The 24,552-nt window shown below is 43.3% G+C and overlaps 1 protein-coding gene across 5 annotated transcripts in view; it reads left to right on the top strand.

The window, feature by feature from the left end:
- The window catches only part of LOC120913773 (ligand of Numb protein X 2-like), a 96,759-nt gene that overhangs the window by 32,776 nt on the left and 39,431 nt on the right, over positions 1–24,552 (top strand). For 2 of the 5 annotated variants that reach the window (XM_040323972.1, XM_040323977.1), the window contains exon 2: positions 21,606–22,064. In XM_040323972.1, the coding sequence (XP_040179906.1) occupies positions 21,676–22,064 (389 nt within the window). In that variant the 5' untranslated portion in view covers positions 21,606–21,675. Of the gene's footprint in view, positions 1–1,659; positions 1,878–20,716; positions 20,872–20,896; positions 21,137–21,605; positions 22,065–24,552 lie in introns of those variants that run through there. The other 3 variants (XM_040323974.1, XM_040323975.1, XM_040323973.1) reach the window with 3 other exon arrangements.

Here is a 24,552-nt window from a genome sequence, read left to right as displayed (position 1 = left end):
AAAAACGAATGGGTTACTAAAGTCACGAAAATTCTTGTAAGACAGAATATAACTTCAGAAATGATGTAATGCACTGTATTCTAATGTATTATTTTGTTTCTGAGCATGCGTGGTCTTAGTCACTCAATTTTTTTCCATACCAATATTATACTAATTACACAAAAATAATTTGTTCTGATATCTCACAAGAAACATTTCTTATGTCTTTTTTGGATATTTTCACATGAACTGTAGTGTTCTGGTTGTCGAAAGCTGTGTACTAATAAATAGATTATCAGATGATTGCTCCAATTTTTTTTTTTTTTTTGGTACAATATTCCCATTGTGTGTGCTAGGCATAACCCGGCCGAACTTGATTTTGTTCTGGGAGCATGATGAGAACACCCCATCTTGTTGCTGGTGTTCTATCAATATGGGTCCCCTATCAGATAGTGCCCGGCCTAGACTGCGCATGCACAATCGGAGATCACGGAAGTCTCAGAGAATGAACAACTGATCCATCAGCTGTAGTTGGAGCATGCGTAGTTAACACGCCGCTCGCTCTATCAGATGGGGGACCTATCTCAATAGAACAGCGCTACCCGCACTCACTCAATACAGCAAGGGGCGGATGGTTTTATCAAAGAGGCGGATATGATTATAAGAGGCCATGCTCACTGAATACAAGAAATGTATGATGGCCAGTGCTCAATAATACAGCCGCCCCTCTGAAAAATACATCCGCCCTTGCTGTATTGAGTGAGCGCTGCCAGCGCTGTTCTATCGAGATGGGTTACTGATGAAGCAAGCAGCGTTGATAAGCATCGGGAGCGAGCGGCGTGTTAACTGCGCATGCTCCAACTACAGCTGATGGAACAGATGTTCATCTTGGAGATTTCCATGATCTCTGATTGCGCATGCGCAGTCAAGGCCAGGCACTATCTAATAGGGGGCCCATAATGATAGGACCCCGGAACACAGTGCTGTATACTGTATGTAGTTATCACGGCTACATATAGTTTTTATACAGCATTCGCAGCTGCTGCACCTGCTAGGGAAGTAAATAGTTTTGATCTGCTTGGTCCAAACAACAAACTACTTAACTTACCTAAAACATGGAGTTTGCTGGTTTGAGTCAGTCTCTGGTATGTTTGTCGCAGATACTCCAACAGCAAAATGTCTCCCATATTTCCTGACTCTGCTCCTGGTGGCCTGTACTTGCTGTGATATGTCCTGAAACCTCTGTTTTGGTACCTTGGCCTAGTCTCCCTTTTTGTTTGTTTTTTTTTTTGTTAATTTTTTTTTTTTTTATAAATAAACAAACAAAGTTTTAGAAATTTTTCGGCATAGTGTCCTCTTCTATATTCAACATGCAGTGTGGTTAGATAAGATTCAAACACTTGTTTTTTTTTTTTTTAGCGTTTCGTTTTTTTTTTGCAGTTTGCATTATTAAAGTAACCTTCTCCCTAGTACTTGATGTCATTGTCATGTTGTTTTGAATGCCAAAGTTGTTTAATCATTTATCTTTCAATGTTAAATATCTGGCTGTAGCTGAGATGAAGAGTTGGGTGCTAGTTATGAAGAGTTCATTCTCATGAAACTGAAGATGACTAGGCCTCTTTCACTCCTTACTCCCCCCCACACAGCTCCTCCCTGCACGAGGTGCTCGTTTAATACCATGGAAATTCCTGGCATGTCACAGAAGAGTGGAGGGCTTTGGCAGGCAAGAGTTTTCTCAGCTGCTTGCTCACCTATTTGCTGGGCAATCTAATAAACTTCTCTGAGGAAGGAAGAGTAGCCTATTGCCATACAGCTGTGTTGGGACAGTCGCTTTCTGCATGACATTCCTGGAACTTGCCTCTTCATAGTTGCATTGGACTAAGGAGCAAAGCTTTGGGGTATGTGACCTTTGCATTATTGATCCTATCAAAAAGACACTTCGGGGGTTGATTTACTTAAACTGCATTATGTAAAATCTGGTGCAGCTCTGCATAGAAACCAATCGGCTTCCAGGTTTTATTGTCAAAGCTTAATTGAGCAGGCTGAAGTTAGAAGCTGATTGGCTACCATGCACAGCTGCACCAGATTCTGTGTGCCACCGTTTTAGTAAGTCTTCCCCATTGCGTTTTAATCTTTTGAATCGTAACAGGACAATTATTGTATATTCTGTTTACAGCTCTGTTGGTAGAAATGCATTTGTATGATGGACACATCCTTCAAAGTAATGCATGTGATACAAAGTAATGCATGTGATATATAGTATCGCCAGCCTTTCTGAGATGTTTATGTTCTCTGTCCATTTTCACAGTTCTTGTTTGGGTCATATGTCTTTATTTATGCTGTAGGGTCCATTTTTGTTTGTCTTGTGTCTGGCTGAAAGGTGTCTTTCTGTTTGCATGCAGCTTCCTTTATTCCTTTACACTCTTACCATATGTCTACAATGGATGTTTGTACTGTATGTTTAAATATTGTAATGGGAAAATCCTATTCCTGATAGATAGTGAATAAGAAAAAAAAAGTTGTATGTGATGCTCATTGTCTTGCTTCACTTTCTAAACAGACCTGCCCAGACCTTTGTGCATTTAAGCCAGCTTTGCTCATTACATTCAGAATAGTATAGTCGCTAGGTGCAGGCGCAGAGGTGCAGAGTAATGTCTGACTTTCTTTCTCTCCCATTTTCTGTATGTTATTATACCAATAGGCTCCATATATTTTACCCAGAAGTGATATTTCGGGTGGTCAGCCACTGATGTTGTCTTCAGCTCCTAATAGTTTGACTGCTTCATTTTGACTTTGTAATGGCTGTACAAGCTTGGCGGAGTCGTGATTTCTGGTTGATCTCACCACTGATGTTTAAAGCCAAAAGGCTGATCAAAATTTGGAGAGGAGATTTTACAAGGACTCACTTTGTCCTAAATGGGGATAGAGATTATATATAATCTCTCTCACACACACACACACATACCTAATTTTATAATAATTTGTCAAGGATGCACAACCACATTTAGTTCCATGGACACCTTTCAAAGGCCAAGTTAATGACCCAAGTCAGTACGAGACATATGCATAAATCAGAGGTACAGGTCAACCTTCAGGACATTCCAATATGCTCTCACAATATACAAAGCAAACATTCTCACAATCGTCACTAACCCTCCAAGGGAACATGCTCCTTTGATAGAGAAAGAGTCCCGAAGCATCAACCTAGTTTACGAGACCCAAACTCCAAATCCTTGTACCCTGAAGCATTTTGGAAGGTCGAATTTCCCTGAACTAAAGTCAAGACTCATCAAGTCCTTTATAAAGTGATATGCAATACCTTCTTTTCACTTCAGCAATGCTAAACATCAGATGGGACATTAGCAGAAAAGTATATACGCCTTCGAAGGGTCATATCCATTTCTTCAACTAGCTAAGTGTGGTGTAAGTTCATCAGATCAGATAATAAATCCTATGGGCTATGGCCAGCTTAAAGGGGAGTTCCAGCCAATTTGTATGTTTATTAAAAGTCAGCAGCTACAAAAAGTGTAGCTGATGGCTTTTAATAAACAGACACTTACCTGCTCCAGCGACGCGCTGGCCGGGGCTCCGCTCCTCTCCCCCCCCCCCTCCCCGGCCGGCGTCTTCATTCTCAGTGTGGGCACCCGGCAGTGACAGCTTTCGGCTTCACGGCCGGGCACCCACTGCGCATGCGCGAGCGGCACTGTGCATGCGCGAGCGGCCCGGCCCGGCGCCGCGCCGTATAATTGGCCAGGAGATCGCCTAGGACCTGTGACGTATCCTAGGCGATCGCCTACAGCTGCCCCTTCCTGTAGGCGATTAAGCTTAGTCGCCTACAGGAAGGAGGAAGTGGGACAGGAAGTCCCACTCCTCCTGAAGCCCCCACTCCCCCCCCCCCCCCCCCCCCAAAAAAAAATTACATGCCAAATGTGGCATGTAAGGGGGTGAGGAGTGGGTTAAGCCGAAGTTTAAATTTGGGTGGAACTCCTCTTTAAGGCCCCTTTCACACTGGGGCGGGAGGTGCCCTGACGGTATAGCGGTGCTATTTTTAGTGGTGCTATACCGTCTGAATTGCGGCGGTATTCGGCCGCTAGCGGTGCGGTTTTAACCCCCGCTAGCGGCTTAAAAAACGGTTAATACCACCAGCAATGCGCCTCTGCAGAGGCGCATTGCCAGCGGTATTAATGCAGTTTCCCATCGTTTTCAATGGGAAGGAGCGGTAAACACACCGCTCCTATACCGCTCCAAAGATGCGGCTAGCATCTAGGACTTGGGCCCTTGGGCTTTCACACTGAGACTGCAGGGCAGGAGTTTTTCAGGCAGTATTTAATGCACTTTTTTTAGCGCTAAAACGCCTGAAAAACTCCTCAGTGTGAAAGGGGTCTTAGCAGCTGACGTGAATCTTTTTGGTTGAAATTTAAACATTTGTGTATACTGTGTTTGCAATAAAGTGGACACCCAAACAAAACCTTTTTTTTGGAGGGTGGGGATTATTTTCTCACCCAATATACTTCTTCCACATCATTGGGCTACCACCATCTATTCTCTAGAGCAGTGTTTCTCAACTCCAGTCCTCAAGGCGCACCAACAGGTCTTGTTTTCAGGCTTTCCATTATTTTGCACAGGTGATTTTATCAGTTTCACTGCCTTAGTAATTACCACAGCCATTTCATCTGAGGGAAATCCTGAAAACATGACCTGTTGGTGCGCCCTGAGGACTGGAGTTGAGAAACACTGCTCTAGAGCATGGTTAGTGCGTTTGTCTGACATCAGAGATTATCGGACTACTTTGCTTGCTTGGCCTGATCTGTCAGAGGTCAGCTAGCAGTTATGGTTTGTTGTGTACGTGGAAAGGCAAGTCTATTAATAGCCATTTGCCATTCTTTGTACTGGCACACTTCGGCCTGTACTGGTGGTCATGTATGGCCCCTTCATCCTGATCCTCTTAGATTTGGAAATGTGCCTATATCATAAAGAGTTGATCAGAATGATGTAGCTTTTGTGGGGAGGAATTTAACAGTAAACAAGAATGGTGTGCATAAAACGTATTGCATCCTATACCTTCTACATTCAAAGGACTGGATAATGATTGGGTAGGGTGAGGACATCCTAAACTTCGGGACAGCACTCGAATATACTAAGCTGATTTGGCAGCCTTTTAAAAAATTCATTCAGTTCTCGCTTTGTCCTGAACAGACAGTGTAGAGATAACATGGTTCAGAGTCTAAATACACCAGTAGTATATGCATGAGTATGTACACTATGTTGTCAAAAGTATTGGGACACCTGCCTTTATACGCACATGAACTTTAATGGCATCTTAGTCTGCGTAGTGTTCAATATGGCCAACCCTTTGCTGCTATAACAGCTTCAATTCTTCTAGAAGGCTGTCCACAAGGTTTAGGAGTGTATCTCTGGGAATGTTTGACCATTCTTCCAGAAACGTATTTGTGAGGTCAGGCACTGATGTTGGACGTGAAGGCCTGGCTCATAGTCTCTGCTCGAATTCATCCCAAAGGTGTTCTATCAAGTTGAGGTCAGGACTCTGCATGCCAGTCACGTTCCTCCATATCCAACTCTCTCATCCATGTCTTTTATGGACCTTGCTTTGTGCACTGGTCCAAATCATTTGGTGGAAGGGGGATTATGGCGTGGGGTTGTTTTTTCAGGGGTTGGGCTTGGCCAGGGCCGTCTTAATAGCATCATGGGTTCTGGGCAAGGTAATGCTCTGGGGCCCCTACAATGATGACATTGCAGGAAAACAGACATTAAGTAGGTAGGAGGCAGACTGCCTCCCCTTTGCATCTATCGCTCTCAGTGCCATCATGGGGCCTCCAATTTTGGGGCAGCGTGGGCTCAAGGACCAGCTGCTTTGGGAAAATTGCAGGGGCTCCCCATGCAGCCGAGGCCCCTGGGCAGTGCGCCCTCTCATTAAGACAGCCCTGGGCTTGGCCTCTTAGTTCCAATGAAGAACTCTTATGCCGCATACACACCATCACTTTATGTGATGAAAAAAAATGACACTTTCTGTGAAGTAAAAAATGAAGTTTTTGAAACTTCAATTTTCAAAGCTGAAGTTGCCTACACACCATCGTTTTTCTCACAATGTTCTTGCAAAGTGAGGTTACGTTCCACCACGTTTTACCATTGAAGCTTGCTTCATAAGTAGCTTCTGGGCATGCGTGGATGAAAAAACGTCTTAGAAAACAAAGTTTTTTGCTATACACGGTCAATTTCTGTGAAGTAAAAAGTGCACTTTTGAAAAACGACACATAAAATTGAAGCATGCTTCAATTTTTTTTGGTCGTTTTTTACAAGACATAAAACGACTTTTTCCCCCACACACAGTCAATTAAAGTGACGTTTTTAAAAACGTAATTTTTTTTCATCACATAAAGTGATGGTGTGTACGCGGCATTAAAGCGTCAGCATATCAAGACATTTTGGACAATTTCATGCTTCCACCTTTATGGGAACAGTTTGGGGATGGCCCCTTCCTGTTCCAACATGACTGTGCACAAAGTAAGGTCCATAAGGTCATGAATGAGCGAGCTTGGGGTGGAGGAACTTGACTGGCCTGCACAGAGTCCTGATCTCAACCCGATAGAACACCTTTGGGATAAATAATACGGGAGCCTGCGAGCCAGGGTTTCTTGTCCAACATCAGTGCCTCACCTTTTCCTGGAAGAATGGTCAAACGTTCTCATAGACACACTCCTAAATCTTGTGGACAGCCTTCCCAGAAAAGTTTAATCTGTTATAGCTGCAAAGGGAGGGCCAACTCAATATTGAGCCCTACAGACTAAGACTGGGGTGCCATTAAAGTTCATGTGCGTGTAAAGGCAGACGTCTCAATACTTTTGACAAAATAGTGTATATGTACATCCTACAGGCAACGATTGTAGGTGCTTATATAAATGTAACTTTGAAAGTAAAAAAAAAATCACTCTGGATGAATCTGTTTGGGTTTTCTATTTTATTATGGTAGTTCTACACTTACATGAACCTGGTCTGCATCATATGATTAATGGCCTTGCCTCCAGGTGAATTTAATGTCTTCACTTTTCTTTTTTTGTAATTCAGTATAATGACTAGCAATGCATTGTCCTGTCAGATGACATCAGCTGTCAAATCTTTAATTGCAGTAGCTGGATACATACTCCTATTCTTGTATATGGCCAGCTCAGTCTTGTTCGCTTAACTAATAAACTCAATTTAGAGTTAAGAAGGTTAAATTGTAGAGATTACCGATTTATGTATTACAATAACACACATTAAATATCTTAAATACTTTGACATAATATTACTGCATAATATTTGCGCATTCAAAGGTTTTTTTTTTTTTTTTTTGCAACATCAAGGTACAATAACCCTTGTCCTTGGGTCCCATTCACACCAGTGCTATTTAACATGCATGTTCAATCACACCGGAATGTACTGCTGGCAAAGAAACCATTTGTATTTTTTTGGTATCTATTCATATCCCTGCTGATGCATGGAGTTTTTTTTTTTTTTTTTTTTACACAGAAATTTGATTGTGTGTATCTAAACATGGAAACCTAATATATAACAGCTTACTGGTTCTTATGTGGTGCTGTATGTGTTTTTATCTTTTTTTTCATCTGGTCATCTACGATTAAACACACTTCCTATACCTGGGTGTCTATGCTCACTCCTCCAGTGTATCAGTGGAGGCAGCCATGCTTGCCATTCAGCAACCTTAAACATGTCTGCCTTTTGTATATCTTCATTTAATGTGTAGTGATGGGATTACAAATGTAGACAAGAGATGACTTTGTTTTTATCCACTTTTAAGACCAGGACTTTTCTATCACTTTTTGTCACTGTCACTACGCCTGCCTGAACTGACATACAGCGATTCGTGCAGGAGAGCCAACCTACCGCCGTGTAACAACGATGGCTGGTCAGCAAGCAGTTAAAGACCAGTTAGCCATTCTTGACTGTTGTGTTACCAGATCACTGTTTGGTTGTGGAAAGTCTTCCAGTAAACAAATTTCCTGTTCACTACATTTGTGTCTGTTTGCTGTGTTTGCAAGTACACTGTTTGCTAGGTGTGCCGGTAGGGGTTGAGACACTTCTTGGGGTTGAAGCGCAGAGTAACGGACTGAACAAACTTAAAGGGGTTGTAAAGCTGCGTTTTTTTTTTTATTCTTTAAAAATAACAAACATGTCCATAGTTGCCTCCACTGTGCAGTTTGTTTTGCACCGACTTCTGGGGTCCCTCGCCGCCTCTTGCGGCTTTTCCCCCGCATCAGATAACCCCCTAGGAGAAGCGCTCTCCCGGGGGGTTATCTTGCGGGCACGCTCCCGAGTCCAGCATATGTGTCCATAGACACGAATGGCGGTCTCAGCCCCGCCCCCCAATGCCCGCATCATTGGATTTGATAGACAGCAGCGGGAGCCAATGGCTTCGCTGCTATCAATCTATCCAATCAAGTCTCTACGGGACCCTGTAGAGGGGGACAGCGCGTCGCCGCTGAGGGAAATTCAGCCTCAGGTAAGTAAAATGGGGACGGGGGCGCTGGTGACTGCCAGGTGTTTTTTCACCTTAATGCTTTGGGATGTATTGAGGTGAAAAAACATAAAAGTTTACAACCCCTTTTAAGCAGCTCCCCCTGGCTATCGCTACATATGCCTTGTCCAGCAGAGGGTGGTACTTCTCAGAAAAGCCTGGGAAAACCTTAAACAGCAGTGGTAACCCTTACCTCTAAGGCAGCACCATTTCTGCTGAGCAACCATAACTAAATGGTGCAATTAACACAGCAGAAAATACACTTAAAGTGTTTGTAAACCAATATAAATGAAATGCTATATATAGTGATCACATTTCCTCTGTTCTCAGCTGCATGAGAGCTGGGGGGAAGAGAGGCAGCAGTACATGGAGCCTCTCCATGACTTGCTGTGAAGTGGGGGAGGGGGGGTTGTGTCAGGCCAAGTCTGATCATTGGAGGAGAGCAGTCAGTTTCCAACATGGCTAGAGAACTGGGCACAGTGTGCTCTCCTGCTTAGTGTGGTCAGTATTTAACAAGGAACTGCAGTCTGCTCACATCATTTGTAATTAAAACACGTTTGCCATTGTAAAGCTTCCCTCTAACCACTTTGTATATTATTATATATATATAGTGATTCTGTAAATATGCTGCAGAAATCTCCCTACACTGAGTCTGGCTGCAACCATTTTAACTGTGGGCAGCTGAAGCTGGATTTACACAGAGGCACGCCTCAAGCTCTGCAGCTCTCATTGACACTCTTATTACTACCCCCCCCTCCTCCTTCCTAGGAAACTCGTGAGAGAGAGCTGTGCATGATGTCATAAGCCTAGTCTTTTTACCAGACAAGAAACAGGAAGTAGGCTGTATACGGTATTTACACTGGTGGAATTTTTTTTTTTTACTATACAAAGTTAAAACCACAAGGGCATAAGATTTAATATGACTGTCCTGCTTTAATAAGAAAGTAAGGGGACTGGCAGGAACACCAGGGATTTCACACAAAGAAAGCAATACTTTCTCATCCACATCAGGCTACTTTCACACTGGGGCGGTGCCGGAGTTGTTTTTTTTTTCCCATCCTGAAAGCGCATCACTCCAGTGTGAAAGCCCTCGGGCTCTTACACTGGGGTCATGGGCGTCTGCTCCATAGGGCAAGGGGGGGCAATTGACCCCCCTGGAAAATTGAGAAGGTGTTGAAGAGTTTTGCGGCTGCGGGCTGTCTGAGCGGTCCCGGGCTGGATGTCACACAGGCACAGCGAGCAGAGTGAAGCCACCCCCCCCTCCAGTGTTTATGTGTACACAGGGGGAGGGAACCTGCTGTGCCGCGGTGATGGCTGATCTGAGGTACTGAATGGGATGGGGGGAGGGGGGTCCATCTGTGCTGAAGGGGGGTTTGTGCTGAATGGGGGGTCCATCTGTGCTGAGGGGGGGGGTCTGTGCTAAAGGGGGGTCTGTACATTCTCTAGGCTATATTTATATGAGCTTGGAGTGAAGATGAATTATCTCAAGAGCTATTTCAAACTGCCAGCTGCCGCGTTATCGGTAAAGCGCCGCTAAAAAGTGACGCGTTACCATAGTTTTAGCTGCGCTATTTCCCGCTAGCGTTTGAAGAAAGGGTCAAATGCGACTGTGTATCGCCGCTGCCAAAGCTCCCCTCCCTGAAAAAATTTCAGCAGACGCCCATGACTGAGGTTGCTTGAGAGGCAGTTTTCAGGCCGCTAAAATGCCTGAAAACTGCCTTAGTCTGAAAGGTGTCTCCGGAATGTGAAATGTTAGGGTAACAAATGCTGGAACCTAGAAAGGTATTTAACACAGGCAACACAATACCTTATTAAGCGCTTGCTTATACATGCATATTAAATAGAACAGAAAAGTGTGTCTGTCTATCTATCTGGAATAAAATAAGGAGTTGGTTATCTGTGCGAGGTTATTTGGCGATTAGTCATTCAGGTTTGTGATATTCTTTGTTTTGTATACAAACCACACATTGCTTAGTACAAGCCAAAACATAATGTCTAGAGGAGGTGATTCATTGTAAAGTCTTGGAAATGTATGGAGTATCCCTGTCTGATGTTTTATTTTCACTCTTCATTGCCTAGGCAGCTTTATTTATCAGGGCAGTGCAATGAGCTGTGGTGTCTAGTGCACATTACTCTGTTCTGGTGCTTTTAAGGTCAGTAGCCAAGTTTAGAACAAAGCAAGCATGTCTTTTTGTTTTTTCTGCAGGTTCGGAAGAACGGACCACGCATTTTAAGTGCTGTCCTTTACAATGATCAATAGTCCTGATGGGCACCCCTGTTCTGGCCACAGATACACATTCACTAGGTTGCAGAGAGTAGCTGGAAAAGCATGCATTCAGTGTCTACTAAGATCGACATATTGCCATGCCTTTTCTGTTTTGTACACATGGGGATCTATTTTATAAATGTTTTTTTACATAAGATTTACTAAACATTTACCCAGCAGTCGCACTACAATTGGAAAGAAATGACTCCTGGGTGAATGCTGTATGGATCTTGTGGGAAAACTGTTATAAATCCCATTGTTTTCAGCAATGAACTATTCCAGGTAAAAGAGTCAAACGTTCAACTAATTTATCTTAAACTAGAACTATAGGCAAAAAGTTTTTTTTCCACTTTGGATAGAGCAGGGGAGGGTTATAACACCTGTCAGAATTTTATATATTTTTTGCCATTTGTGTCCCATTGGGTGATTTAACATCCTTCCTGTCCCATAGCCAAAACGGGAAAAGAAAAAAAATCCCTGCAAAATGAACCAGCATCTGACCATCTCTCGATCAGCGCTTTCAGCCAATGGCAGAGTGCTCTTCCGCCCCCCTCACTGTCTTCTGGGAGACACACAGGTCCCAGTAGACAGCAGGGGCCAGTGAGGAACACGCAAGCCGCAAGGCTTCCATTCTTGTTTCCCTTGCCGAAGATGGTGGCACCTCCACCTGAAAAGCCGAGGGATAGATCGGTTTCGGGTGCCGACATCACAGCTGCCCAGGAAAGGTAAGTGTCCATATTTTAAAAGTCAGCAGCTGCAGTATTTGTAGAAAAGATATGTTTTCAGCGGAACTCTGTTCCATGCTAACGACTGAACACGCAGCACTGTGTCTGTAGCACCAATTGCATTCAGACTACAGCTCACCACAGAGTTTACAGTCTCAATGACCTTTTAGATCTACCATCAGTGTAGTGCAAGAGCCTGATTAGATGATTTGATTGGATAGTTTAGGTAGACCCTCATATTACGTAGTTTGGTAAATCTGAAACTGTACAAAGATTATATGATCAGATTGTATTGTGTATGATGGCCTCAAGGATGAAAAACTGTTACATGATGGCAGACCACAGGCCCAGTCAGCTGCGGTGAGGGAATTCTCTGCCCTGCATCCGCATGCGACAATGCCGTGGTCTATTTGGACATGTGGGCTTATTAGGTTAATGATGTCACCAGCATCCCTACCTTTTGTTACAGGCGGCTGCAGGACAGGGAATTTCATGGACACAGCTGGCTAATATGTGACTGTTTCCGGTGGTGTCTGTTGAATCTTGGCTCATCTCTCATTCGGGCTTCCAAGGCAGGTTTAAAACTGATTGGAGGCTGCAGTTACTGTGCAAAAGACAGTGCAGGTTTTCCAGGATAAGTGGATTTCAGACAGAAGGGAGTAAGGTGGACTGGTGATTCATAGCAATGTCTGGGGGGGGGGGGGGGGGGGGATGGGGGACTGAACCACTCAGCAGGTAGGCTATGTATGCAATTTTGTCTGTAGTCTGGGCTGATTCAAGGTATGAGTAACAACAACTGCTAAAATCTCATCTTGGCTCTTAATGTTACAATCATTTTAACATTTATTTTCATTGATTTTTAAACCTGTAGCTTTTATAAATATATACAGTGGGGGACATTATTTAATCCCCTGCAGATTTTTTTAAATTGCCCACTTACAAAGAAATGAAGGGTCTATAATTTTTTATCATAGGTGTATTTTAAATGATAGAGAAGAATATCAATCAAAAATCGACAAGAAACACGAGATACAAATGTTATAAATTGAGTTGCAGTTCAGTGAGTAAAATAAGTATTTGATCCCCTACCAACCAACAATAATTCTGGCTCCCACAGACTGGCTACAGTATGTGATCATGTGGTACACAGATTAGTCCTGTCAATTTTAAGAAGGTGTTCCAAGCGATGACTTATGTGTATAAGACGCCTGTCCACAGAATCTTTCTCCATTCAAACCTCACCATCCTGGGCAAGACCAAAGAGTTGTCGAAGGACCTCAGGGACAAGATTGTAGACCTGCACCAGGCTGGAATTGGCTACAAGACCATCAGCAAAATGCTTGGTGAGAGGACAACTGCTGGAGGGATTATTCACAAATGGAAGAAATACAAAATAACCATCGATTGCATTTCGGTCTGGAGCTCCATTGCAAGATTTTGGTTCATGGGGTAAGGATGATCATCAGAAAAGTGAGGGATCAGCCCAGAACTACATGGGAGGAGCTTGTGAAGGATCTCAAGGCAGTTGGGACCACAGTCACCAAACTATTGGTAACACAATACGCCACCATGGCTTGAAATCCTGCAGCGCCCTTCAGGGTCCAATCTCAAGAAGGCACATATACAGGCCCATCTGAAGTTTGCAACGAGCATCTAAACTATTCAGAGAAGGACTGGGAGAAAGTGCTGTGGTCAAATGGGTCATGGATGGGTCTTCCAGCACGACAATGACCCAAAACCTACCACCAAGGCAACAAAGGAGTGACTCATAAAGAAGAACGTTAAGGCCTTGCCAGTCTCCAGACCTCAATCCTATAGAATTTTTTTTGCCAAGCGACAGCCAAGAAATCTTAAGGGTTGGGAGATGATCTATAAAGAAGAGTGGACCAAATTCTCTCCTGAGAAGTGTGCAAATCTCGTTATCGTGAAACCTCTTACCTGTGCTTGCCATTACAGGTTTCTCCAACAAGTACCAAGTCTTGTTTTGCTTGGGGCTCAAATACTTATTTTACTCACTGAACTGCATCTTAATTTATAACATTTGTATCGTGTGTTGTTTTTTTTTGGGGTTGATGGTCTGTGTCTATCATTTTAAATTCACCTATGATAAAAAAAAGACCTTTTTTTCTAGAGGCAGTTGAAATGTCAAATGCCTGTAACAGTTTGTAAACGCTGTAACTCGCGTTTAGCCGCGTTTTGTTTATAGGTGTTTTTAATAGATAAGAGATACATTTCTGACCATTTTCAATGCAAAAAACACTTCTAAATGAAACGTGACACAACAGACGTTTTTAAATGTCGGTTACTAGCTGTCAACTTCCATCATTCAGGAGAGGTTTTAAAACGTCCTGTATACATGGGGCCTTGTGATTCCCCTAGTGATTTTCCATTGGCCAAAATAAAAAGCGTGAATACGCATGTAAAACACCTGTAATACACTTATAAAAACTGCTCAGGTGTGAATGCAGGGAGTTGGCAAATTTAAAGAGGTTGTAAAGGAAAAAAAATATTTTCATAATGAGCATCCTTTACCTGCAGACATTCCTCTTTTCACTTCCTCATTGTTTGTTTTTGCTCAGAAGTTGCTCTATTTCTTCTCTGTTCTGTTCCCTTCCTGCTTGTCTGATTGTTACTCACCCCTGTGATGGGAGGCTTTACTGCGGTGGTCAGTAACGTGCTCACCCCCTCCTGGGAACTACATCTGTGCAGCAGGATGCTCTCTATGTGTTAGAGACTTCAATTAGGTGTGAATTACTGGGCATGCCGCAATGCATACTGGGAAATGTAGTTCTTGCATGAACGAGCACCGCAAAACAGGAAGTGAATGAGAGAACAGAAACTAGAACACCGCAGGTGATAAAGATGAAGGAATTTAATAGGTATTTACCCGTTTTTTGACAGAATCATTACACTATTCTGTCTGTCTACCTTGCAGACATTAATTTTAGGCAAAAACATTTTTTTCCTTTAATGCTATAGACCATTTATTTTTGTTTTATTTTTTTCAGCTTTAATTTATTAAATGTTCTGCTTTTTATGTGAATCAATGTTGTAATGATAAGGTAGGTTGTAATGATAATGTAATTTAACCACTTAGCGACCGCCCTACACACATATACTGCAGCAGAACAGCTGCTCTGTGCCATATCACGTACCTAGTACGTGATCTGACACTTCTGGGCCTGGGGCGCACACATGCTCCGCCGGCAACCGTTCTCACTGTGATTGGATGCAGGGTGGGCGGACGCGATGTCCGCCGGGACCTGATGATCATTCGGGAGAAAAGCAGAATGGTGGTTTGCCTATGTAAACATTCTTTGAGAGGGGAAGGTATTGATCCTGTGTTCCTCCTGGATTTGTGGATCTTTACATTCCCCCCCAATCAAAGCACCCCCCCCAGTTAGTAATCCACTTCGGGGAAACACGTTTAATACCATTGTTTTGTAGACGCTATAACCTTTGTGCAAACCAATCAATGTATACGTATTTTATTTTAATGTTTTTACCAAAAATATGTAGCAGAATACATATTGCCCTAAATTGATAAAGAAATGTTTTTTTTTTTTATTATTGGGTATGTTTTTTTGTTTTTGTTTTTTATAGCATAAAATAAAAAATATAGCTTTTTCTTCTTTAAAATTGAAGATTTTTGTATATAGCGCAAAAAATAAAAACCACAGAGGTGATCAAATACCATCAAAAGAAGGCTATATTTGTGGGGAAAACATTTAGATAAGTTTTATTTGTGTACAGTGTTGCATGACTGCGCAATTGTCAGTTCAAGTAACACAGTGCTGTAGCGCAAAAAATGGCCTAGTCTTGAAGGGGGGTAAATCCTTCTGGCGCTGAAGTGGCTAAGAACATGAAGTATACACAAATGGTGTAAATTGGCAACCTTGCCAACACTATATTTGGAAAAAAAGTATTTTTGTTACTAATTATTGTGTCTGAGCACAGCTTAGTAGCGAGCACGCATGAGTGCTCCCATAGCAAGCAGATTTCTATGGGGTCACTTAGCGAGGGGAGCCAGGAACACTAGCAGAGGACCTGAAGAGGAGGATCGGGGCTGCTCTGTGAAAGTGCAAACGAAAGGGGGGGAAAAAACAGCACAAGGAACCAAACTTAAAGTCAGTAGGAAGTGTCTTTTGTGCTGTTGCCTCTTCTATTAGCTGAAATCATCTTTCACCCATGCCCTGCCACTGTAATCTTTGGGGTGGTGCAGCAAGGGTTATTAGAACTAAGGGGCTATCGCAGGCACTCATCTGCCCAACTATGCCTGCCCTTTTCACCCAGCTTCTATGAATGAAACTGGATCTGTGAATGGAGGATGGGTGGATAATTTGCTCAATGTCTGGCCAGCTTTATTAGCATATGATGCAATCGTTTGTACTTCATCATTGTTCTTTGCATTCCAAGGGACAATGACCTATACTATAAGGTGACCAGATTTTTAAAATGAAACCCGGGGACATATTTTTATTTTTAAATAGTAATGGTGGCAATCAGCAACTCTCTGCCCATCGCCGTCCACCTCACAGCCTGTCAAGTCTTATGTCGCGTACACACGACCAATATTCATGTCATGGAAAAAGTTTTTTCTCAAAATGTTTCCTCTCAAGCCTGCCTTGCATACACACGATCCTGATAAAAAATGCTCGAGCAAAGCGCAGTGACGTACAACACGTACAACGGCACTATAAAGGGGAAGTTCCATTCGAATGGCGCCACCCTTTGGGCTGATTATGCTAATTTCCCGTCTCATAACTTGCCTCTGAGCATGCGCGTTTTTTTTCCCCCTCATTAAAGCGTACATATGACTGTTTTTCGCAACAAGAAAAACGACAACGTGAAAAACGACCAGTAAAAATTGAGCATGTTCTAAATTTTTAATGCCCTTTGAGAAAAATGCTCTGGAGCCTACACACGACCGGTTTTCATGACCAATTTAAAAAATTGAATTTTTCTCATCATGAAAACCGGTCGTGTGTACACGGCATTACTCTTCGGGCCCCGGCTACTACTGGGTGGGGAGCAGAGGAAGATCACTCCACCAGGGAAGGCAAGGAGATGAGCAGACAGGCGGCTGGCCGGGACTTGAGCCGAGGCAGAAGAACATGTGAGTGGAGCTGAATGGGAATGCACCCGAAACTGAAAAAATATTCCCTCTGCTCCGAACAGCACATGATCATCAGAAAGGGGCACAGATAATGGAAATAAATAGACCCCCCCTAAGATAGTAGGAGTGGTGGAGCGGGGGGTGTGTAATTCAGAATTTATTTGCACTGCACTTTATTTTCCCCAGCCCCTGTTCAAATCCAATCCGGGGACAGACTTGGTCCAGGGACAGTGTCCCCAATCAGGGGACTGTCCCCGGAAACCGGGGATGCCACCCTACTATACTAGGCAATCAGGATTTAATTTATTCATTTTAAGGTAATCCTGAAAGGTTGTTGCGGGTTCTTAAACTTTGCACATTAAATAAGCTTGGTTGTCTTGTACTGAAACAACTGAGCTGGACTGAATGGGCTGTATAGTGTTTGTTTACACCACATCAATTTTGTTCTGGCTTGTATGAAAATTCACATATTCATGTCACAAGTGTAATGCATACTGTAGTCCTACCAGCTGCTTACAAATTGTAATATTGTCAAAAGCCATGTGTTATTTTGTGTTTGCTTTACCTTCATGTGTGGGAGTGTAAAATATGCCACCTATCCCTCCTGGCAGCCTCTGAACTCTGCTATAGAAAGACATATGGTTCATGTAATAGTAAAGAAACATGTGGCTCAGTTTTGGGTAGTGAAACTGACAGTGTTTACCTTTTTATTATATACTGTATATTCAAGCAAGCAGCAATTCTACTCTGCCCAGACTCCCAGTTCCACATTCCCTTTTCACACTGAGGCAGTTTTCAGGTGTTTTTAGCGCTAAAAATAGCGCCTGAAAACTGTCTTCCACTCATTTGAATGAGTGCTTTCACACAGAGGCGGGGCGGTAGAAAGTCCTGCAAGCAGCACCTTTTGGGCTGTGTTTGAAACGCTGTAAAAAGCGCGCCAAAAACGCCCCTGCCCTTGAAATGAATGGGCAGCGCCTTAAAAGCGTTTATAAAGTGGCACCAAACAAGTCTCTCCCCCCCCCCTCCTTTTTTTTTTTTCTGGGTTACGTTGACACGTGACCTTTAAAGTAGAACTATTGGCACATTTTCAATTTTTTTTTAATTTTTTTTAATTTTTGGATAGAGCAAGAGGGGATTATAACCCGTCATATTTATTTTCGCCATCTGTGTCCCGGTGCACAGATTTTCTTTCACTTCATGTCCCATAGCGAAACAGGATGAGAGAGGAAATCCCTGAAAATGAAAGGAATTCCTTGGGGACCCCTAAGTCACCAGAACTAGTATCCCCAATAGAAGATTTCCCCTCCTAATATTTTTCTTGGGACAACCCAAAATTTGGGCGACACCAAAGCACCACAAAAATGGCCCTTTAGCGGCTGTTTTAGCAGCGCTTCAGTGTGAAAGGGGTCTCGTAGTACCTGGTTCTAGGCTTCTTCCAGTAAAAACCAAGGTGAATCTTCCTCATTGGGAGATACCACAGAATTGCATACCTCCCAACTTTTGGGCTTGAGAATGGTTGGCACATTAAGGGAACTGGCCACTTGCACTGCACATGCAGCTTGCTGCAGCAAGAAGTGGTTGTGGTTCAATTGCTGTAAAAAAAAAAAGGCATGGCCTAACCCCCTCTTCTCTACACACAAGACTGCCTACTTATATACAGGAAAATATCCCCGTGTCCTTACATATGAAAGCACCCTGGGCATTTGAGATCCTAATGACACTAATGAAAAATGTGTAGGCACTATGAATAAGGTTTGAGTTTATGGCAGTTTGTCAGAGCGGAGGAGAAGTCCAAGAGAAGTTTCCCTCCAATCCTGTGCGTTTTGTTATGACAGACAGCAGGCAGGGAGAAATATCGTTTTGGGACCCAGGGAACCCAGAACACATATGTGCATCTCTTGCTTGCTTAACCTGGGTTGCCGATGCTGCAATTCCCTGCAGCAGCCGGTATCTCTCCATGCAAACTAAATTAGTGGAGCGACATGTGCCAGAACTTGTTTTAGCAATGGACTCCGGAACACAACCCAGACATGTGGGATTCCAGGAGTTGGTTGCAATCCTGGACCGGTCCCCTCAGAATGCAGGACAGTTGGGAGGTATGGAACTGATATGGTTGGTGCCTGCTTGGAGCACCATTTTTCCTGGGCCCCACTCACAACATTGAAGATCTCAGTTGTGCCCATTCATGGTATCTCTTGAAGCTAAGAGGAGTACATAGGCTTCTTATGAGCCTTAGGACTTCAGTAGATAGGAGATTGTACAGTCAGATTTTAAGGTGTGTGTGTGGTATGCCTTAGTAGTAATACGGGATGTTCTCCCTTATTCCTGTTCTCAGAAATGAAATCGAGTAAGGCTGGCCATAAAGTTATTTTTATTCTCTATTTTTGTTCAGCCAGTGGGATAGGACATATTCGGACCGTGGCACCCGTGGGGGAAGGTAACGCACTGTTTTGAAATGTGTCTGACGCTAGACTTGCCAAATGTCAATCAGTGTAAAACCAGCTTAAAGGGGTTGTAAAGGTTTGTTTTTTATTTTCTAAATAGGTTCCCTATAAGCTAGTGCATTGTTGGTTCACTTACCTTTTTCCTTTGATTTTCCTTTCTAAATGTTTTTTTCTTTGTCTGAATTTCTCACTTCCTGTTTCTCCTCAGTAAGCTTGCCCCCATCATCCGAGCTGTTCTGGATGGGGGTTAGTCAGCGTGCTTCTTTGGGACTACATACCTGTGGGGAGACGCTGTGTTCACCTATTTAGAAAATAAAAATGAACCATTACAAGCCCTTTAATGTAATGGTCTACAATGTATGCAGAGGTGTTTTTTTTCCCCACACATCTCTGCATACATTGTATTAAAAACTGTTACATTATGCCCCCCTGTGAGGAGGTTTTGGCAACAAATCTTTGACCTGTACTATAAGCTGATGGTGACTTCTTTCCAACCCTCGCCTGAGGTTGTCCTCTTGTCTATGCTTCCTGGATCCTTCAAATCTGTAAAGAAAGACATCCTGCGACACTTCCTGGCTGCGGCTAGGGTAGTTATTCCTTGCCACTGACTGGAGACTGATGATTATGCCTCCCCTCGGGGACTGGGCGATTGAGGTGGACCGTAAAAGATCTGGAACGTCTGCTGGCTCAGGAAGCTGGACGTGAAGAACAGTTTCTCTCACATGGACCACATGGTCCGTGTTCCGCTACTCTTCGGAGTTCCTTGCTTGGGCGGCGGGTGGTTCTGCTGTTATCCCCTCATAGCCTTGGTGGAGTACATTCTTTCCTTGCTCCTTTATGTCCTTTCTCTTTTTCATCTGCCTTTTTATTTTCCTTCTAGTCCTATATTGTTCAGGGGCCTTTGATCATCCTTTGTGTACATTACATTGACAGTGGTTGTATACGACTCTCTACGCCCTTTACTTCACAATGTAGTGTCTTGCAATGTCATTTTTGGTGCCCCTCGCCTGTATTTGCTAACCTGTATCCCTTGATTTCAGTAAAATCACCTGTACTTTTTTTTTTTTTTGTCTTGAATTTGCATATAAGAGATTGTAATTTTTCTATTTTTATTATCAAAGCAGGCTTTTTGCCTTTTTTTTGCCTTTTTTTTTTGTGTACGTTTAACCTTTCTTTTGTAATTTTTTTTTTTTTTTCAATAAAATTAGATTAAACTAAAAACGTTACATTACGCTGTTTTTTGATGGTTGCTATATTTGTATTTTTCTATGGAATCTTCTATAATACTTGACTAATCTTTAGCACCTGCGTGGGCGATTTATATGCTTGCATTGAATCTTTTGCACTGAATGTTAAAACCAATAAATGCATTGAAACTGAAATTTTAGCAGGTCTAGCACTGCCAAATCTGGGTTATAGTGTTCAGTCAAGACTGTTTGTATTAATGCAATGAAAAACAAGATCTCCTTTACTTTCACCAGTGAATCATTGTACAACAGTCTATTTTCACAAGGCAGGTTCTTCCTGCGTGCTGTATGTGAGTCACTGCCTTGTCACATGGGTCTGCTTTGCAAGCCATGCCAGCTGGCAGTGAAAGGGTTTTAGGTTAGGACACACCTACTGCTGTTTCCTCTGTTTGTTTTTGCTCTAGAAAGAAATCCTATAGCAATGCATTTCTTTGCTGGAATACATTGCTGACCTGTCTGGTGTCCTGGGTCTATAGGGTCATGTCACAGCTTGCCCTATACAGGTAGCCTAGCAGAGCACCGTGCTGGGAGACCTAATGGGAGAGCCCTGGGAACATGCAGGTATCTAGCATAATGCAGACTTCTCTGTGATTTACAGTTTGTTACCTCCCACTGTGTGCTGTTGCATAAATACCAGAGCAATGCAGTGTACGGCTTCACACTTCATGGTAATAATGCAGCAAGATGTACAGAAGAGCAGGGAAGTGGGATCAAGTGTGTTAAAGTGCTGCTTTCATGCAGGACCAGCCTGTGGATTCGTTTCCAGTACCTGGATTAATGTTTGACTTCCTTCCAGGGACTCGGAGAGGGAGGCACAGAGGGACAGGTAGGACCTGGCATTTCCATGTCATGTACACGCCACTAGACTGCCTGATACTGCAACAAGACTTTCCTGTTTTTACAGATTTACATTTTGTTTTTGTTAACCATTTGCTTAGCTGCCAATATTGTTGTGTGCAGAAAATGTTTTGTGTTTATGCATGTACATTGTCTTATTATTTAGTTTTCTCTTATTTTGAATTGTGCATTTATACACTTGACTTTATCTTTGCAGGGCCACACCTTCTTTCTTTTTATAATTCTAATTACACCATACAGCTATTCCCTAATGTCCCGATAATACCAGCCTGTGCTGGTGACAGCCCTGTACATTTAATGAACAGCTGTATAATAATAACAATAATAATGATGTAACTTTAATAGCAGAGAGTTGGAACATGACAAACTATTTTCAGAACAAGAGACAAAAATAGTTTATTGTTTTGAGAGTAATTTTTTTTTCTTTCTCTATTTAGAAAATCATGCTGTAGGCCAGCTTGTCTGTAATCCTGGCAGATCCTAACGTGCAAAAAATATAAAGGGACAATGGCTGACTTGGCACCAATAGAAGGGACCCCTGCAAAGCTTGAGCTGTGTCCAGACTGTGGGCAGCCTCACCTAAGAACTGAAAATCACATCTACAACTTCCAGGATGAGGTGGACGATGAGCTGGTCTGTCACATCTGTCTCCAGCCGCTTCTGCAACCCATGGACACACCTTGTGGTCACACATACTGCTACAAGTGCCTGAAAAACTTTCTACATCAGAAGGACTTTTGTCCTATGGACCGCAAGAAGTTATGTTTTCAGGATTGTCACAAGTCCAGCCTTCTGGTGAGAAACCTGTTGGATAAGTTGAGTGTCATCTGTCCATTGCTAGAAGAATGCAAACAGGTCATGCAGCGCTGTGAGCTGGAGCCCCACCTACGCAACAGGTAAACCTCACAGAGCAAGTCATTGGAAAATGTTATACATGTAAAAGCTGCCTGCATTGCTACTGAAACGCATGCATGCCTATGAATAACTGGATCTTTTTGTTAAAAAAAATATTAGCAGACATCAGTCATGGGCATCACACAAATCCGTACCTCATGAGACCCTCAGGATTGTATTGTGAGGCCTGTACATGGAGCTGTGGAGTTTACAGCCTTCACAACCCATTTCTGTTTGAAGCTTTATGCATTATTTTTTGAGGTGGGTGGGATGAGCCTAAGACTTAAACTGTCACTGAAACAAAAATTAACTGGACCCCCCTGCTGGGTTAAGTCATAATGTACTGGTTATATGCGCCGTATACTAGCACATTATGACAGACTTACCTGTAAAGCGGATCCTTCCCGTGCAGCTCTGTCAGATATCCAGCACTGCCATCTTCACCCGGTCTTCTTTCTGGGTTCGCAAGCTCTGGCTGTGTAAATGGCTGGAGCCGCAGTGACGTCACTCCCGCGCATGAGACCTCGGCTCTGGTACAGAGCTCTGAAGGTACGGGATGGGTATACCGTTCCTTCCACTCGCATGCGCCAGTGACATCACCGGCAGCGTTGCTTGCGAATATTTTCTAAACTGTGTAAGTTTAGGAGATATTCACTGTACCTACAGGTAAGCTTTATTATAGGCTTACCTGTAGGCACAAGTTCAAAAGTAGAGTGTACCTCCATTTTTTAGGTTTACATTTGCAGTTGAGGTGTGGTAAAAACATGCACTTGAGCTGTCAGCTTCTCCACCCTTAAGCTGCAAAGGCAGTGGACGGCAGGCTGTGTCTGTGATGCTTTTTATTGTAGTGCAGCAAAAATGACTGCCCCTATCGTGTTGTGACCCGTTCAATTTAAAGGCAGTGCACCATTACTGCGTGAATTTCCACAGTTGTGGCATGGTGGTACAGGAAGTTTAAACAGGCATTTCCTCCTTGCTGCCTGTAAAATGCTCTCTGAAAAGCAGTTTACCTCAGATTGCTCTTTGGAGGGAAAGCATGTGTGAATAAGTGGTAGTAAACCATTTTTTTTATTTGTGCCTCCAAGTAAACGTCTAATAAAGCTTACCTGTAGGTACAAAGAATATTTTCTAAACATGCGCTATTTAGGAAGGAAGGGGTCACCGCTCCAGGTGGGTAAGCTGAGCAATCAGTGGCTTCTCAGGAAATCAAGGGTTCCGGCGCTGCACGAGGCAATAGAATAGATGAAGGCTAAGAAAAATGGATAGCTGCACTCCAACAGACCTTTCGGTTGTCTTTATTGTAAAATCAGAACAAAATGCACTACAAAAATGCAAGAAAAGTAGGGATAGCAGCCAACGTGTTTCACACTTCGGGTCAGTGCTTGGTCATGCGCTATTTAGGAGATATCCTTATGCTCTGCAGCTGGTGATGTCACTGGCGCATGCAGACTGCACTCTGAGAGGACGGCATACTGAGTATGCTGTCCCTTCAGAGTGTTGTGCCGCAGTCGTGGCTCCATGTGCATGCTGAGAGTGGCGTCATTGTGGCTCAACCATTCAAACAGCCGCAGTCCGAGAACAAGAAAGGAAGACCAGGGCAAGAAGGAAGCCCTGGTTTTTTTTTGGGGTAAGTCTTTCATGCAATGCATATTAGCACATTATGACTTTGTCTTGCAGGGAAAAAGATTTTTATTTTTAATCAGCCTTCACTATCCCTTTAACCAGTTGCCACCTGCCCACCGATAAATGACGGCAGGGTGTTGTTGCTCTTGTTCTGGGACGCTGTTATATTGGGGCATGGCAACCCCGATCTCTGTAAAGAGCTGCGTTTGCGGCTCTTTAACCATGTGATTGGCTGTGTCAAATCACAGCCGGTCACATGTAAACACGGAGATGTTGGTAATCAGCGCTCCTCACCCCACTGACAGAGTGCGTTGGGGGGAGAGACAATCAGCGGCATCTCCTCGCAGGGGACAACAAAACATGTAATCGGGGCACTGAACATAAGTGCCCTGATTACATTATAGCTCCAACAGTGTCACCAATCGGTGCCCATTAGTGATGCCAGTCAGTGCTGGCTATCGGTGCCACCTATCAGTGCCCATAACTGCGGCATATTAGTGCCCCATCAGTGCCACCTAATCAATGCCAACCATAATATTTGGTCTTTTTTTTTTTTTAACGGCAGTGATTTTAATACCAACAAAAGAAAGAAAATGTATTTGGGTACAGTGTAGCATGACCGCGCAATTTTCATTCAAAGTGTGACATCGCTGAAAACTGGCCTGGGCAGGAAAGGGGTGTAAGTGCCCTCCGTAGGCAAGTGGTTAAGCTGTCCATATGCTGCATGAATTTGCTCAGTGGGTGGCCACCTCTTACCCAACATCCCTCAACTGAAAAATGAAAGTAGCCAGGTGGAAAATTGTCAGCTTAAAATCGGCTGCATCCAATCAGATGCAGCCACTGTTTAGATATTTTGAAAGCTGGTCA

This window comes from Rana temporaria, chromosome 9 (assembly GCF_905171775.1).
Source record: "Rana temporaria chromosome 9, aRanTem1.1, whole genome shotgun sequence".
Lineage (NCBI taxonomy): Eukaryota > Metazoa > Chordata > Amphibia > Anura > Ranidae > Rana > Rana temporaria.
This window is presented reverse-complemented; position numbering and strand designations above follow the sequence as displayed.